Source organism: Oryctolagus cuniculus, chromosome 5, assembly GCF_964237555.1.
Source record: "Oryctolagus cuniculus chromosome 5, mOryCun1.1, whole genome shotgun sequence".
Classification (NCBI taxonomy): Eukaryota; Metazoa; Chordata; class Mammalia; order Lagomorpha; family Leporidae; genus Oryctolagus; species Oryctolagus cuniculus.
Genome location: NC_091436.1, coordinates 71,023,862 through 71,042,663, shown reverse-complemented (window position 1 = coordinate 71,042,663; position 18,802 = coordinate 71,023,862). Strand labels below are relative to the sequence as shown.

The following is an 18,802-nucleotide window of genomic DNA, read 5'->3' as shown; positions in this document are numbered from 1 at the left end:
TTTATTGAGCTTCAAAATTCTCACTTTAAAAAAAATTCATGCTTAGTTTTCCAATATTTGAGCAATACATTTCTGCAATTTTCTACCAAAAGATTTGTTCTTCCCAACACATGACAAAATTCAGCATTAAAAATGCTGTATTATTGAAAATGTTCTATATATGTACAGAGGAGAGAATCAGTATGCCTTTAAGGAAAGCAATACAGAAAACTACTGTATTTGCAAATTCATAGATATATTACATAAGAAATTACATTGCTTTTGTACATTTTAAAATTTGGAATGGTTCTATTTTAAATTAACTCATGAAGCACATTCTTTTAGTTAACATCCTAGGTTCTGTGAGTAAATAGGGATTTTACAACTTTTCAAATCAGATATTTCATAAGTAAATATAATATGATGTTTTCATGTAGTCACAAGAACTACAAAAAATGAGTAAATCCTATGAAAATTTTATGGAAAATTCCAGAGGCACAATACATTTGACATATTTTTTCAAACTGATTAACATTACAGAAGCATATTTTAAATAATCTGGTCAAATAAATTTTCCCTAACCCTAAAAGCTTTCATTCTCTTACTGTTTTAAAATAGGCAACCCTCTATAAGTTTAGTCAACAAAACACAAAATGATCATGGTTTGCCATGAGGATAGGCATTTTCTACAGACTTGGGCTTTCAATGCCAACATCATTAAGAGTGTCTTCAAATTACTTTTAAAATGTCGTTTTCCCTCAGGATTTTCACTTACATCTAATTAGACTCCTAACTCCATGCCATGTAATCCCTGTTGCCAAAACTGCTAAATGCTTCAATAAGTGGGAGGAGGGCATCAATAGAGCAAGACAGATGTAATGTCACTAGTTAACAATAGAAGTGTGAAGCAGCTGCCTTAATTACGAAGCTTATTAATTCATGGTGTTAAAAAAAACTTGGCAAGTGTTCCTAAAAATATACAGTTTATTTAATAGCATCATATTGCTTAGAAGTTAAAATCTACATCTTCAATAAAGGAATAATGAAATAATTGTTTTGTCAGGAATTATTATCTGCATTTAATACTTATATTTATAGGTTAAAAGGTTGTATTTAATTTTCAAAGTAACTCTGGTTCTTTATTTTTTCAAAGTATAAGGCCTACATTTCAGTGCTTCAAAAATTTTTTAGAACTGTAATTAAATTATAAGATAAATACAGAATATGTCTTAGGAGAGGGAATAAGACAGAGGAAAGAGTTTTAAGGAGCTACTTTCCAGAGCACCTAAAACAATAATCTTACTTAAGTTCATTTTCTTTCTTTCTTTCTTTCTTTCTTTCTTTCTTTCTTTCTTTTTTTTTTTTTAAAGATTTATTTATTTGAAGGGCAGAGAAGCAGAGGCAGAGAGAGAAAAAAAGGAAAGTGTTCATCCACTGGTTCACTCTCCAGATGGCTGCAATGCCAGGAGCTGCACCGCTGCGCTGATTCGAAGCCAGGGGCCAGGAGCCCTTTCTGGGCCTCCCACACGGGTGCAGGGACCCAAGGACTTGGGCCATCTTCCACTGCTTTCCCAGGCTACAGCAGAGAGCTAGATCAGAAGTGGAGCAGCCGGGACTCGAACTGGCACCCATATGATACTGGCATTGTAGGTGGTGGCTTTACCCGCTACGCCACAGTGCCAGCCTCTAAAGTTCATTTTCAATATCTGTGTATTAACACTAACTATAAAGGCTATTGTTTGAGGCTTATAAATAAGTGCCTTGCAGGTAGTTAATGCTAAACAAAAGTAGTTATCTTATTTTAAAAATGGATATGTTAAAAAGACAAAATTTAAATAAATGAGTTAGTACCTCAAAATAAAATTACGCTTAATACGAGATACTCAGCAGACTCATAGAATGGCAGATGTCCTAAATAGCACTCTGGCCTCAGAATCAGCCCTAAAGCCATTTGGATCTGGCTGAAAAGCCCATGAGAGTATTTCAGGCATGGAAAGCCAAGACACTCCGGCAAAAAGATCTCTGTGAGTGAGATCCCAGTGGAAAGAACAGGTCTTCAAAGAAGGGGGTACCTTTCTATGAAGGGAGGAGAGAACCTCCACTTTGACTATGACCTTGTCTAAACAAGATAAGAGTCGGAGAACTCAGAGGGCTTCCATAACCTTGGAAACTCATGACTGGAGCATAGGGAGATTACTGATGCCATAGACAGGAGTGTCAATTGGTAAAGTCAACAACAGGAGTCACAGTGCACTTACTCCTCATGTAGGATCTCTGTCCTTAATGTGCTGTACATTGAGATTTAATGCTATAACGAGTACTCAAACAATATATTTCACTTTGTGTTTCTGTGTGGGTGCAAACTGTTGAAATCTTAATGCATACTAAACTGATCTTCTGTAAAAAAAAAAAAAAAAAAGAAATTATCAATTCCCAACTTGACTCTCACTGGGATTAAACATGACAATAGGTCTGATCTGATTTCATCATCATTTAAAAAAATCATCTATTATTTTTCACTTTATGTTTCTGTGTGGGAGCAAACTGTTGAAATCCTTACTTAATGTATACTAAGCTGATCTTCTGTATATTAAGATAATCGAAAATGAATCTTGATGTGAATGGAAGGGGAGAGGGAGTGGGAAAGGGGAGGGATGTGGGTGGGAGGGACGGTATGGGGGGGAAGCCATTGTAATCCATAAGTCGTACTTTGGAAATTTATATTCATTAAATAAAAGTTAAAAAAAATTACGCTTAATAGATTCTTGGTTTTCTATCTAGAATATTTTATTATTATTTCAAGACAATGATAACTATATATGTATGCTAGAAACAGTTCAACTTATAAGAAAGAAGAGTAAATGAACAGAAGTCTTAAGAGATGTTATAAAAGAAATCATTAATGGAAGTTTATTTTCTTTCTCAGTGTTGACTCCAATAAAGACTTTCATATAATAGTGAAATAATCAACCATAATTAATACCTGAAAGTATAACAGATTACCAAAAAAGAGCACAATATTTTTCAGGATAAAAACATTCCTATAGTACACAGAGGGCCAAGAGAAATAAAAACACATGCAAATAGTGGGCACATCCAATGCTGATCTCTCCCTCCCCTTGTCTGTAAAGGAATGAACATTATCTATTACACCAAACATGGAGGTACCATTCTACGTTCTCTTTGAGTTCTTTAGCAGCTTTTTTTTAAAAGACATTTTAAAAAAATTATTATATTTTTTTATTTGAAAGCCAGATGAGGAGAAGGAGAGGGAAAAACTGAGAGGGAAAGGAGGGAGGGGGACTGTGAGGGGGAGGGAGAAAGGGCAAGGGGGGAGGGAGAGGAAATCTTCCATTTGCTGCTTCACTACTCAAATGCTCACAACAGTATGGCTGGACTAGGCCAAAGCCTGGAATGCCATCCAGGTCTCCCATGTGGGTGACATGGAAACAAGCCACCAAGGGAGTAGTGCAATATCAGGAAGCTGGATCAAAGCAGAGCAGCAGGGACTGGAACCAGGCATTTCCATAGGAGATACAGGAGTTCCAAACGACAACTTAAACCACTGTACTGCATGCCTACCTCTTTAGTTGCTTTTGAAAAATTTATTCCAGGCCTATTTGCATTTGTAAACTTTGGCCCATGTTATATCCATCAATTGAGGCAATACATCCCGTGTTTTATTATTTGCAGGGTGAGCTGGATTTCTTATTAATTGCTATAAAGCTATTGTGTTCAACACACAAAGAGAGCTTTTATTCACATGGTTTACAGCTCTAATTTTGCTTACACTGATTCAAAGTCTTTGTGTTTTCTACACTAACATGGCCCAGGGACATGTCTTATATCATTTGAGTACTGCATTTTGAGCCCAAACTTTCTCCCTCATGTCCTTTTGATGTGAGGCTACATGACGAATCTCTCCAGTAAGGAAGATGAACATGAAGGACAGAATGTCATGTTCTGCTGTTTTTAGATAGTTTTTTTTGATTGATGCGCAACATTATGGTGACATTCTTAGAGCATACACTAAGCTGATGACTGCAGTCATCTTTCGTGGTTTATTGTCACGGCCCATAGTTTCTCTAAGTATCAATGCTCACACTATACATCCACCTGCCCGCCCACATATCCATATAGAAAGTTTGTCAGTAATGTTCACTTTTCTATATTCTGTCCTTTAGCAAGTATCTCACAAAGTGCAGGCACACAAATTTTTTTTGATAGTCTATAAGTAGAAAGATGATATAGCTATGATAAAATCATGTTTATAATTACATATAGCAAAAGGTGAACAATAACATTAAAATAGAACAATTATAACAAAATAATTTAATAGAACTTATATGAATGTGATTTGTCTTGAAAGAGTCAAGACAAATACTAATTTTTCATATTGAAGTTGACTACAGGTAACTGAAACTACAGAAATCAAAACCATGAACAAGCTGGACTACTATATATATTTTCTGCTTTTTTTAGTGCAGTGAATGGGAATGTGGAATGTAGCAGCACAAGATTTTCACCTTACACATTCTATAAATAGCCTTAAGTTATGCTGTACCTCCCATCCAATGTGTAAAATGGGAGGTATGATGGGAATTGAGTGGTTGCTGTGAGGATTGAATGAGTTTATCAGTGTAAAGTTATTTTTTAATATTTATTTATTTATTTGAAAGTTTGAGTTAGAGAGAGAGAGAGGAGAGACAGAGGAATCTTCCCGTCGGCTGGTTCACTCCCCAAATGGTGCCAATGGCGGGGGCTGGGCCAGGCTGAGGCCAGGAGCCAAGAGCCAGGAGCTTCCTCCAGGTCTCCTATGTGGGTGCAGGGGCACAAGGACCTGGGCCATCCTCTGCTGCCTTCTCAGGTGCATTAGCAGGGAGCTGGATTGGAAGCGGAGCAGCTAGGACTTGAACCTGCGTCCATATGGGATGCTGGTGCTGCAGACGGCCACAGCACCAGTCCTGAATGTAAAGTTTTTAGATTACTGCCTGGCACATGAAAATTTCTCAAAAGTACTAGCAACTATGAAAATGGTTCTCAGGGTGGTAGGGTACTTTTCTGGGGCCAATGTTGCAGCACAGTGGGTAAAGCAGGCACCTGTGACACCAGCATCCCATTTGGGTGCTGTTGTGTCCCTGTGGCTCTACTTCTGATCCAGTTCCCTGCTATTATTTTGACTTAAATGATCTGGGGAAAAAAGCAGCAGAGGATGTCCCAAGTGCTTGGGACCCCGCTACCCATGTCAGAGACCCAAAGATGAACCTCTGTCTCCTGGCTTCGGCCTGGCTCAGCACTGACAATTGTGACCATCTGTGGAGAGAACCAGCAGATGAAGATTTCTCTCTTTCTCTCTTCCAAAATAAATAAATCAATCTATTTTTTAAATGGTACTTTATTATCATATTAAGTATATCAAGTTAGTAAATTTGAAAAAAAAAAAAAAGGATTTTTAATCTAGGCTACTAGTTTAACATACATGCCACAATTTTTTAATTTTCATTTATAAATTATTTTATTTCCTGTACAAACAAATCAGTCCATCCTCCAGAGAAATCCTAGGATTCTTTATCTAGGAGATGATATGAATCTCATTCTTAGGGGTGTGAGAAAAAATTCTTTAGGGGCATGTCTAGAGCAGCAAGTTAAGCTGCTACGCTGGACAGTCGCATACCCTATCGGTCTGGGTTAGAATCCTGAATGTGCTATGCGTTCCAGTTCCCTGTTAATGTATACCTTGGGAGGCCACATGAAAGCTCAAGTAGTTGAATCCCTGCCACCCACATGGGAGACTTTTGTCTGGCCCAGCCCTGTATGCTGTGAGCATCTGGGGAGTGAAAGAACAGATGGAAGATTCTCTCTCTCTCTCTCTCCTGCCTTTCAAATAATGTTTTAAAAGCTTCATTTAAAAACTGTATTTCTTTAAATTTTTAAAGATTTATTTGGTAGGGACAGAGAGAGAGAGAGAGAGAGAGAGACATACAGAAAGAGAAAAAGACACATAGAGAAAGCTCTCATCTGCTGGTTTTCTCCCCAAATGCCTACAACAATCCAGGCTGAGCCAGGCCAAAACAGGGGGATAGGAACCCAATACAGGCCTTCCACATGGGTGGCAGTGGTCCAAGTACTTGAGCCATCATTTGCTGCCTCCCAGGGTGCACATTAGCAGCAAACAGAATCAGAAGTGGAGTTGGGCTTCCAAAACCCAGGCACTTTGAAATGTGGTGCAAAGATCCCAACTGCCATCTTAACACCAGGCCAAATAATAGCTATCTTCTTATTTTTTATACTCTTGCCTCAGAAATTAATTTTTAGTTTCTCTATGAATTTAAAATGCAAAGAAATATGAGGAGCTTTGCATACTTTAATTCCATATTCTACAAACAATACATAACTGATTAATATAGACCTAACCATCCATCCCTCCATCCATTAATTCATTAACAAACATTTTCTGATTTGCTGCAACGTACATGGCTGTATGCTGAGCTCAGAATTTATACATTAGCTTTTTGAAGGAAAAAATGAGAAACTGAAATTCAGAAACTATGACTGTGATAAGGAACCTTGCTGAGAATGATAAACCAATAGGAGCAGAAGGATAAAAGCTGGCAAATAAACTACAACAAATCAGGGAATTTATAAGAGAATGACCTTTTAAAGACAACATAATCCTATGGTTCTTAACCTTTTATCAAAGCATCAACACATAATCAGGATATTACAGTCAAGTTATATGGATATAATAACTAATATATCATGGAAGTTTCAAACTCAATTATTACAACTAACCTTGACAAAATAAGCAAAAAGCCCGAAGTATATAGTATACAGAAAGGAAGGTAGAGAAGATATTCCTAATAGTAATTTCAATTTCAATTTCAATTTCAATACAAAGTCTAGCTCCTGGCAAAAAAGGAAAAATGAACTTAATAAGGTAGTTCCCTATGCCTCCCGAAGGGGTATGCATAGGGGAGAGGGTGTTAAACAGCTTTCCAGGCATTCATTAATTCCAAGAGAATTTAATCCTAAGGATCTTTATGTAAAGAAACTTGTCACATGGATAAGTATTCAGCAAGAACCATCCAACAGAAGGAATAAAAAAAGCTTTTCACTCATAATCCAAATAGGTTACTGCAGCTATGACAGGGTGGTCATCTGGTTCGCTCAGGACAGTCCAGTTTCTACCTATTATTTTGACTAAATATCAAAAGTGCCTCATTCCACTCTTAGAAGAATCTAAGTTCCAGGAGGAACTTAGTCCAGATGTTACTTTGTGGTGATCCTGACAGATGGAAGGACTTTACAAACTGTCTCCAATTTCAAGAAGAATGGAATGGCAACAATTTAAGACATAAATTAAAAGAGAAGATATGAAATATATATATATATAAGATAATCTCTTTATGTTCAAAATCAATGCAATAACATTGTGAAACTTACACTCAGAATTGAAAGCAATTCTTCAGTACTGCATTCAGGTTTCAAACGATCCTTGAACATTTTAACTGTTTGATGCTTCAGATAGTAATAGGAGGCAATTCTGCCATATGTCAGAGGTTCAATACTCCGATTATCCTATTTGAAAATAAAAAAAAGTAACATATATAGAAAGCACAACTGAAGTATATAGCTTCATAAAATTAATAATTCAAAGTATAGGTTGCTATAGGAACAATTTTGTTAAGAATCTCAGTATCACTAGAAGCAAAAGCCTAACAATGCTAAGAAGCTGGGCAATCATTTCAATTGGAATGCACAAGACTCAGTCATACCTCTCCAATTTCAATGCAGTAGGAGAGTTCCAACTCAATCAGGGACTTCTCAATAAGATGGGACAGAAACTTGTTCACAGAATCATGGCTCACATCACCCAAATTGTAGTAGCTAGAAAACAAGAAAGGGAATTATTTGTTTCAAGATATTTTTTTACTAACACTGTCACCTCAGTTTTACATAGTTCTTTTCAGGATCTCAAAAACACTGAAATATATTTACAGCAGTTCAAAAAAATAAAGCAGTAGCAACTACCACTACCTCTACAGATGAAAAGCCCCATCTAAAGCTTTCAGGTACCAATGAAAAATGATAAACACTGAAATATATAAGACAGCAAATAAAATTATGCATATAAAAATAAGTTTTCCGATACTTCAGTTTATATACCTAATCCAAACTAAAATTATGAGTTTAGAAACTGAGTATTTTAGAAGTACATGTGTGTGCAAATATATTCATATATACATAAATATATAAAAATAAACCCCTTTTATTTATAAAACCTATCCTCACTAATTTCACAAAACTCACAGAACTGTCAGAGTAACATATGAGTTCTTTTAGGAAATTTAGTCAATTGTTATTTTCCTAGTTCTTAAGGAATAAATGTTATTTTAATGACAAGAAGGTACATCAGGATGAAAATAAATCAATTGAACTAAACTGCATTTTATTGGTAAAATGCCTATGGACATGCGATTCATGTGACTGCTGATTGCTCCTCTCTGCAACTGTGAGAGGTTCTTGGCAAATCCCTATAATCATTAGGAAATCTGTGCTTGGGAACAGATATAAGTGTGAAGAGTTACACTACAGGCCTTGGCAGTTTTCTCACAATTTCTTCACTTATACAAAGGGAACTAATCTCATGTATTTCATATATACAGTTTTAAGAGCATAATGATACTTCCCATCCTAACCCTCTCTCCTTCCTTCTTTCTTCCTTTAATTTTTACAATGACATACTTTCAATTTACTTTATCATCACAAGCTTAATCCTCAAATAAAGAATTCACCAAGTAGTAAGTACAAAAACCACTGTACCTCAAGAGTACAGTAAGGGCTATAAACAAGAATCAAACTTCAAAATTTCACTTTCACTCATATACTTTTTTTGTACTCTGTACATTAGTTACCAGAAATGAGGGATAACATATGATATTAATGTTTTTTGGAACTGGCTCATTTCACTAAGCATAATGGTTTACAACTGCATCCATTCTGTTGTGAAAGATAGCATTTCATTATTTTTTATGGCTGAGTAGTTCACGCATATATACCAAAATTTCTTTATCCAGTCATTAGCCGCTAGACATTTGGGTTGATTCCATATCTTAGCTATTGTGAGTGGAGCTGCTAGAAACATAGGGGTTCAGATAAATCTTTCATATGCTATTTTCATGTCCTTTGGGTAAATTCCCAGGAGTGAAATGGCCAGGTTATATGGTAGATCTATTTTCAGATTTCTGAGAAATCTCCAGACTGTCTTCCATAATGGTTGTTCTATGTTATATTCCTACCAACAGTGTATTAGGGTACCTTTTCCTCCACATCCTTAGAAGCATTTTTTATTTATTTATTTTTTTTGGAAGATAGCCATTCTAACAGAGGTAAGCTGAAATCTCATTTATGGTTTTATTTGTATTTCCCTGGTGGCTAGTGATGCTGAATATCTTTTCATGTGTCTGTTAGCTTGTTAGCTATTTGTATTTTATCCTTTGAAAAATGCCTGTTAATATCCTTAACCCATTTTTTTTTAAAGATTTATTTATTTTTGTGAAAGGCACAGTTACAGAGAGAGAGAGAGAGAGAGAGAGAGATCTTCCATCTTTTGGTTCACTACCCAAACGTCTGCTATGGCCAAAGATGGGTGGGTCTGAAGCCAGAAGCTAGGAGCTAGCAGCTTCTTGTGGGTCTCCCAAGTGAGTGCATGGGCCCAAGCACTTAGGTCATCCTTTGCTGATTTCCCAGGCACATTAGCAGGGAGTTGGATTGGAAGTGGAGCAGCCAGCACCATAGATGATGGCTTTACCTGATACACCAAAAGCACCGGCCCAATTAGCCCATTTCTTAACTGGATTGTTTGTTCTGTGATTTTGAGTTTCTTGAGTTCTTCACATATTCTGGATATTAATCCTTTACCACTTTGCAAATATTTTCTCCCATTCTGTAGTTGCCTCTTCACTTTGTTGAGTGTTTCCTTTGCTTATCTTGATGTAATCCCATTCATCTATTTTGCCTTTACACTGTGCTTCTGGAGTCTTACCCAAGAAGTATCTGTCTATGCCAATGTATTGTGGTATTTCCCCTATGACTTCCATCCTACTGTGTGATTCCTCTACTGAAGAGTCAGTGAGGAGAACCTGTATACTCTACTTCTGCCTTTCCCAGCCAAATAAAGGAACAGGAATGAAAGTGGTTGTAGAGAACAGGTTCTCAACACTAAAACTACGAGGACAGTTTCACATCTGTACTGGACTAGGAAGGGGATATCAACAGCTTGGGAAAAGGGTGTTAGCAATCTGAAATGGGTGAGAATAAAAGGAAACCATCACCTGTGAGCAATGAACTACTGTCAGGACAACTACTTTGTGGTTATTTCTTTTTTCGTAAAGAAAGAGTTAGGGTCAGTTATATAAAAACATTTGAAAATATATAAAGCTGGACTGAAATCATGTCAGCATAATATATATATATATATATATATATATATATATTTAAGATTTATTTATTTCTTTGAAAGGCAGAGTTAGAGAGGCAGAGGCAGAGGCAGGGGGAAAGAGAGACAGAAGTGTTCCATCCACTGGTTCACTTCCCAGATGGCCACAACGGCCAGAGCTGGGCAGATCTGAAGCCAGGAGCCAGGAGCTTCTTCTGGGTCTCCCATGTGGGTGCGGGGGCCCAAGGACTTGGGCTATCTTCTATTGCTTTCCCAGGCCATAGCAGAGAACTAGATTGGAAGTGGAGCAGCTGGGACTTGAACTGGCACCCATATGGGATGCTGGCATTGCAGGTGACAGCTTTACTTGCTATGTCATGGCACCAGCCCCCAGGATATATTTTTATTAGCAAGATCAATTAGTGCAATGGGTAACTACACCCAAATAAGACAGATTCTACTGAATAAGGATTGTTAAGAGGGAACTTCGATTTATTTAGGAATAAAAGTTTACATTAAAAAGGAATAGTTGCTTTTATTTCATAGAAAATCATTTCTTTAAAAAGCTACTGTCATAAACCAAAATACCAACATTAATCATGCAGAGATAATTACTGAACACAGCTGTTATTAATTTAGGCAAAGTAGCCATGACCAGATATTAAGCTGCCTCTTGCAATGCCCTATCGAATACCTGAGTATCATTTTGAGTTCCCATTATGCTACTTCTGATCCAGAAGTAGATTCTACTTCTGATCCTGGGATGTAGCAGATGATGGCTCAAGTACCATCCACTTGGGAGACCCTGATGGAGTCTTAGGCTCCTGGCTTTGGCCTGGCCCAGCCCTAGCTATTTCAGGAAGAGAGGAATAAATTAGCAGATAAATCTTTCTAGCTATGCTGTTGTTTCAGGTGGATGGAAATACAGAAAGTTTTTTTTTAAAGTTTAAATTTGTATCTTACCAGGCATATATGGAAGTGAAAAACCCACTTTATCTATTTTTTTTTTTTTTTTTGGTGACAGGTAGAGTCATAGACAGAAAGAGAGAGAGAGAGAGAGAGACAGAGAAAAAGGTCTTCCTTCCATTGATTCACTCTCCAAATGGCAGCTAAGGCCATTGCTGCACTGATCCAAAGCCAGGAGCCAGGTGCTTCTTCCTGGTCTCCCATGTGGGTGCAAGAGCCCAAACACTTGGGCCATCCTCCACTGCCCTCCCAGGCCACAGCAGAGAGCTGGACTGGAAGAGAAGCAACTGGGACTAAAACCCGGTGCCCATATGAGATGCCAGTGCCGTAGGTGGAGGATTAACCAAGTGAGCCATGGCACTGGCCCCAAAAAACCTACTTTAGAATTCATTGAAATATTTTCTTTATTCTGGAAAATGGCTAAGCAGGAGTATTTAATAAGAATAATGTCTTGTTTTAGAGATGCAAATATAAATTCTTGACATTCAGAGATCATGAATGAGACAGATGCCTGAAAGAAATGCAAGACACAGATTTCAAAAAATTTATGATAAGAACATTTAGAAGTTATCAAAAACAAATTCATGAACTACAGAAATCCATACTGGACAGGATAGAAAATCTCTCTCGTGAACATGAAATCTTAAGGAGGAATCAAAATGAAATGAGGAATTTAGTACAGCATGAAATTGAGACATTGAAGAGAAATCAAAGTGAAATGAAGAATTCAATGGAACAAATGACAAACACATTTGAGAACCTTAAAAACAGAATCAGTTAGATAGAAGAGAGAATATTGGACTTAAAGACAGAGTACAGGAAAGTATACAGTCAAGCCAAAGAAAAGAAGAGGAAATCAGAAATCTAAAAAATATTGTTGGGAATCTACAGGATACTATTAAAAAAAACTCAACATTCGGGTTCTAGGAGTTCCTAAAGGCATGGAGAGGGAGAAAGGATTAGAAGGCCTTTTTAGTGAGATACCAGCAGAAAACTTCCCAGGTTTGGAGAAGGACAGAGACATCCAAGTACAGGAAGTACATAGGACCCCCAATAAATATGACCAAAAGAGATCTTCACCAAGACACATTGTAATCAAACTCATTACAGTGAAACATAAAGAAAAGATCCTAAAATGTGCAAGAGAGAAACGTCAGTTTACTCTCAGAGGATCTCCAATTAGACTCACAGTTGACTTCTCATCAGAAACCCTACAGGCTAGGAGGGAATGGCGAGATATAGCCCACGTACTAAGAGAGAAAAACTGCCAGCCCAGAATATTATATCCTGCAAAGCTCTCATTTGTGAATGAAGGTGAAACAAAGACCTTTCATAGCAAACAGAAATTGAAAGAATTTGTCACCACTCGACTAGCCCTGCAAAAGATGCTTAAAGATGTGTTACACACAGAAACACAGAAACACGGCAATCTATACAGAAAGAAGGTAAAGGAAGAAAACCTCACAGCAAAAGATCATAGGAAGTTCAAAGCATATATTAGAAATATCTTTGGGAAATGGCAGGGCAAAGTTACTACTTATCAATAGTCACATTGAATGTTAATGGCCTCAACTCTCCAGTTAAAACACACAGACTGGCTGAGTGGATTAAGGAACAAAACTCATCTATTTTCTGCTTACAAGAAACACATCTTTCCAACAAAGATGCATGCAGACTAAAAGTGAAAGGTTGGAAAAAGATATTCCCTGCTAACAGAAACCAATAAAGAGTGGGCGTAGCCATCTTAATATCAGACAAAATAAACTTTAACACAAAAATTGTTAAGAGAGACAAAGAGAGGCAGTATATAATGATTAAGGGATCAATTCAACAGGAAGATGTAACTATTATCAATGTATATGCACATAATTACAGGGCACCAGTTTATTTAAACGATATGTTAAAGAACTTAAAGGGAGACTTAGACTCCAATACAACAGTATTGGGGGACTTCAATACTCCACTTTCAGAAATAGACAGATCAACCAGACAGAAGATCAACAAGGATACAGTAGATTTAAACGACACTATAGCCCAAATGGCTCTATCAGATATCTACAGAACTTTTCATCCTACACTTATAGAATTTACATTCTTCTCAGCGGTACTGGAACCTACTCTAGGATTGACCACATACGAGGCCATAAAGCAAGTCTCAGCAAATTCAAAAGAATTGGAATCATGCCATGCAGCTTCTCAGACCACAGCGGAATGAAACTGGAAATTAGCAACTCAGGAATCCCTAGAGCATATGCAAACACATGGAGATTGAACAACATGCTCCTGAATGAACACTGGGTCACAGAAGAAATCAAAGAGAAATCAAAACTTTCTGGAAGTAAATGAGGATAACAACACAATATATCAAAACTTATGGGATACGGCAAAGGCAGTGTTAAGAGGAAAGTTCATATCAATAGGTGCCTATATCAAGAAATTGGAAAGGTACCAAATAAATGAGCTTTCAGCGCATCTCAAGGACCTAGAAAAACTGCAGCAAACCAGACCCAAAACTATCAGGAGAAGAGAAATAATTAAAATAAGAGAGGAAATCAACAGGATTGAATCCAAAAAAAAAAAAATTACAAAAGATCAGCCAAATGAAGAGCTGCTTTTTGAAAAAATAAACAAAATTGACACACCATTGGCCCAACTAACTAAAAAAAGAAAAGACCCAAACCAATAAAATCAGAGATGAAAAAGGGTATGTAACAACAGACATCACAGAAATAAAAAGAGTCATCAGGAATTACTACAAAGAGTTGTATGCCAGCAAACAGGGAAATCTATCAGAAGTGATTTTCAAATGAATAAAAATATTTTCTCTTTCAGATTTTTCCCCCAAGAAATAAAATTCAACAATCGAACTTTCTGCAACATAAGTGGTTATTTACTTTCAATTTCACAATATTTTGGCTTACTAGGTCTAAATTTTCCAATACTATTTTCAGTTATCTTTATTAATATACAGTTCGTAAAGTTATTTCTAAATTGAAAACACTAGTAAAAATGTACCAGGATACTGTGTAAGTAGTACCATTTGTATAGTAAGAATCAAACTATACTTTATGTAACTAACATCACAGAAAGACTATATTTTGAAAATAGTATTACCATGAAACACAAAAAATTAAATTTCTACTTCTATCTATAAATGTATAAGGTCATTCGAAAAAATTCTCATCAGTGTGGCCCCTGATTACCATGTCATTATGCTATAAATATAATCACAATGTCAACTTTATGCTTTAGTGAGTAATTCTGGTATTCTTATAAATAATATTTATGTACACAAATAAAAAAAATTTCCATAACAAATCTGAAGTCCTTCAGAAAATCTACTTATTGTTTTGGTTACTATATTCACTGTATTTGCAAGAAGTATCTTTAGAGCCTAATATCCATTCTAAAATTGGCTTACGTCTACTGGTATATTTTTAAAATTAATTTGTGGCTTTCATTCAGATACAATATATTCAGGTAAATGTTTCTTAAACATGTAAAATAACTTGGCAAAAATAAAAAGTCAATTAAAATCATATCTCTAAGACTACAACAAATTATCTGATGACCCCATTAAAATAGTATTCATAAGATAACTTCTGAAAAACTCATTTCTGAGAAGAAAACCAAAACAAAAAAAAAAACCCTTTCAATGTTATTTACTTTTAATATAGTTTTTGCTTCTTAAATGTGCACACCAATATTCTTATTGACATGTATAACAGGATACAAAATCTACATAAATGAACTTCATTGGCCTTTACCAAGTACTATTCTTTGTCAATATTGGGACTTAGGTTCAAATGTCACTGTAAACACTTTCAAAATCCTTAGAAAAGTGCCTCATCTTAATGAGGTGTATAATTTGCAAGGCACTATAAAATAATGAAATTAAATTTAAATGAATTTTTTTAAGATCATAAAATTTTGAGAGATAATTCTGACATTCTTCTGTGAATAAACCATGGAGTTGAGATTTATATAATCTGTCTTGGTAGGAATATGGCCTTTATTCCTGTCAAATGAGTTTTCATTTATTATACAATTTCTAGTGTGTGCAAAATCTAAACATTTAGCTTAAAACAACACATCATTTATGTAAATAGTCACTTTGCTAACTTGAAAAAGCATGCAACAGCTAACTAAAAAGGTCTGTTTTCATGCTGCACTCTCCACAGTACAAAATTTATAATTTACTGGTTATTTAAATAGAAAACTTAAACAACTGTTTAATTATGGATAACGGATACAATGTAGTTTCATGCTCACTGCATTGAATCATCAAGTCATTATCTTCTCTTTGCCATAAACAGACAGCCTACCTTTTTGTCAGCATGCTATTTCATTTATTTCACAGAGAAACCCAGTTTCACAATAATTGACTTGTCAGAACCTCTAATTTATGAGACTGAGCTTCGTAAGATTTCTCTATATTGGACTCAACCTGCACACAAGCAGGGTTGAATATTTACAATGCTGTTAACAGGTGCTGAGTTGTTTAATGATTCTAATAGCCAGAAGCGTACTGAGAAAGCCAGCGGGATTACAATTACAGGCTGTTTGAACACAACAATTACTAGTCCCCTGAGAGGAGTGAAAGTCAAAGGCAGTTTAATACTGACAGCATCTAGCACATGGGCTAGACAAGCTAACTTCTATTAGCAGTCCATTGGGAAAAAGTCATAACAAACCTCTTCCTATCATAAAAATTTACAAAGTTCATAAAATACAAACAATCATAAACTAAAATGACTTTTCAAAAAATTATCTTTAAGAGATCTTATCAAATGAGAAACCAGATTACAACACATAAAACCTCAAGTTCTCGTTTTCCAACCTTAACACAGATGAAATTTCACCAGTTGAGAATGAAAGAGATTTTATAGTAACGTAAAGTACTGATAAAGTTATATCAAACAGTTTGGATTTAATGTAATAGTGGCAGCCATTTCCTGTTTGGTTTATGTAAACCTAGCCAGATATCATGCTGGGAAATTTTTCATCAGTATTGAAATGCTGCTGCTATAACTGTCAGTACTAGGAAGTCATTTGTTATAGCACCATGTTTTTTTATGTTCAGATTATGCAGCAGTAATAATGACACAAATAATGAAAGTGGCTGCAGGGACAGCTGAAACTACCAAAACATTTTTGCCCCAGAAATATTTAAAAGCTTTCTCAGGGGGGAAACAAAGAGTAAAACTGAACATACAAATTGAATCCAGAATTCAATTTGGAATATATTATATTTTATGAAAGCACCAGCACATGTGTTTATATACATTTGAATAAGCTAATGCATATGAGTTTACATATATTTGAGTATTTAAATGCATATATGTAGTTGCTTAAAGTCATACATGCTACACCTACACACAGGACTACAAACAGATATAAAGTGAGCAACTCAGGAACAGTGGTTGAAATCTTTGTTAATCTAAGTTGCACTTTAGCTGTGGTATGGTGCAGGTTTTACACTAGTATGATGAACTGAAGTGGCTAATCAGGCTTTATTTATTTATGACTGTATCCTAAAAATATTTTAAAGCTTTAATTATAGGCATTCGGAAACCAGTTCAGAACACCTTCTTCTAGAGACCTTTCACTGAGGACAGCATGCTTTTATCACCTAGCCCAAGGTTGATACTGAAGAGATTAGACATCATTTACTCATCCAGTCATTCATTTAGTCAGTCAGTCATCACTTCTTAAATGTTTACCACAGGTCAGATCCTATCCTGTGCTGGAGCTTTAGCTCAGAACATCACAGACATGATTACTGCCTCTGTGGTATTGGGGGTGGGGAGGGAGACAAAAGCGTTAAACAATTGCAAAATTATAAACATATACACCTTGGGAAATGTTAGATGAGCACAGATGTGATCCAGTATGACTGTATTTTGAAAGTGGTCTTCCTTTTCTATTGTTAAATTAAACTCAGTCTCAAGCAGAGAAGCATACACATGCACACTTAAAACCCAAGAAAAGTTAAATCTTAATTGATGGCACTGAATGATAGCGAGTATTTAAAAATTATAACAATAAATAATAGAATAGGCCTTTCGTTTGAACCAAGAATTTAGAGCCTTTTTTTTTTCCGCCAGGCAGAGTTAGTGAGAGAGAGAGAGAGATGTCGTTCCCCCTCTTCATGGAGGAACGACACTAAGTCCTGCCTAGGCTTCATATCCGAGTCACGGCACCATTATGTCGCTCCCCGTCTTCGTGGAGGAACGACACAGGACCCTGCGCTGTTCTTTCGTCTGCTCGGCCCTCCCCAGGTTTGCTGCTGGTTCTTCCCGGGTTGGCTGCTGTCCCTTCCACCTCCGTGGAAGGGCGGTTCCCCCTGCCACATTCCCCACTTCCGCGGGGGAGTGGCACACCGCCGGCCGGCTCTCTCGGGGGCTGCACAGGTGTTCCCCTTAGATGTTCCTCTTAGATGTTCCCGGTGCATGCCATCTCTCTCCTCCTTTATAGTCCTCCTCCGCCAATCCCAACTCGGCTGCCCACACGCCGAGTACGCTGCTCTCCTCCAATCAGGAGCAAGTCCTACAGTTTATTGGTTGAACTGGAGGCAGCTGGGCAGAAGCTGTTTTCTCCTCTCCCAGCGCCATATTGTAGGAGAGCAGATGCATAGAATAAGTCTTAATTCCAGTAACTTAGTCTAGTCCGAGCTGCTCCCCACAGAGGAGAGCAGATGCATAGAATAAGTCTTAATTCCAGTAACTTAGTCTAGTCCGAGCTGCTCCCCACAGATCCCCCTTTCTTTTTATTTTTTTGGCGTTGATACGCGCCTGTCTTAGGTGTCCCGCAGCACACACTCTGCTCTACTTGCTAGAGTTGCCACAGGCTCTTACAAGTCCTATCAATCAGGCAAACCGAATCCGGGTCCTCTCTTCGCCATGTTGTGAGGAGGTTTTTAGGCGCTGATGCGTGCCTGTGTTCGGTGCCCTGCAGCGCATGCTTTGCTCTGCCTGCAGGGGCTTACAAGCTCTATCAGGCAAACCGAATCCAAGCCTTCTCATTGCCTTTTTGTGGGGGAGACTTATTAGTGTTGGTTCGTGCCTATCTTCGGTGACCTGCAGCTCATACTCTGGTCGAGCTGCTTGCTGGCGCTTACCGCCTTAATTAGGCAGACCGAATCCAAGCTTTCTCATTATTGTATTGTGGGGAAGCCTTACTGATGTTAATTCGTGCCTGTCTTCGGTGACCTGCGGCGCATAAGCTGCTAGCCGCCGCAGGTGCTCATCGCCTCACTTAATCAGGCAGACCGAATCCAAGCTCTCACATTGCAGTGTTGTAGGGAGGCCTTTCTATTTCTCTATTTCTCTATCTCCGGGCATTCCTATTTCTCCCATTCCACTTCTATCTTCCAGCATTCCTATTTCTCTCACTTTACTTCTAAAACTTCTGTTTCTC

The 18,802-nt window shown here is 37.1% G+C and overlaps 1 protein-coding gene across 1 annotated transcript in view; it reads right to left on the bottom strand.

The window, feature by feature from the left end:
* The window catches only part of ASCC3 (activating signal cointegrator 1 complex subunit 3), a 366,541-nt gene that overhangs the window by 69,269 nt on the left and 278,470 nt on the right, over positions 1–18,802 (bottom strand). The window contains exons 35-36 of the mRNA XM_002714874.5: positions 7,755–7,866; positions 7,423–7,557 (exon numbers count right to left, since the gene is read on the bottom strand). Coding sequence (XP_002714920.2) covers positions 7,423–7,557; positions 7,755–7,866 — 247 coding nt within the window. The remainder of the gene's footprint in view (positions 1–7,422; positions 7,558–7,754; positions 7,867–18,802) is intronic.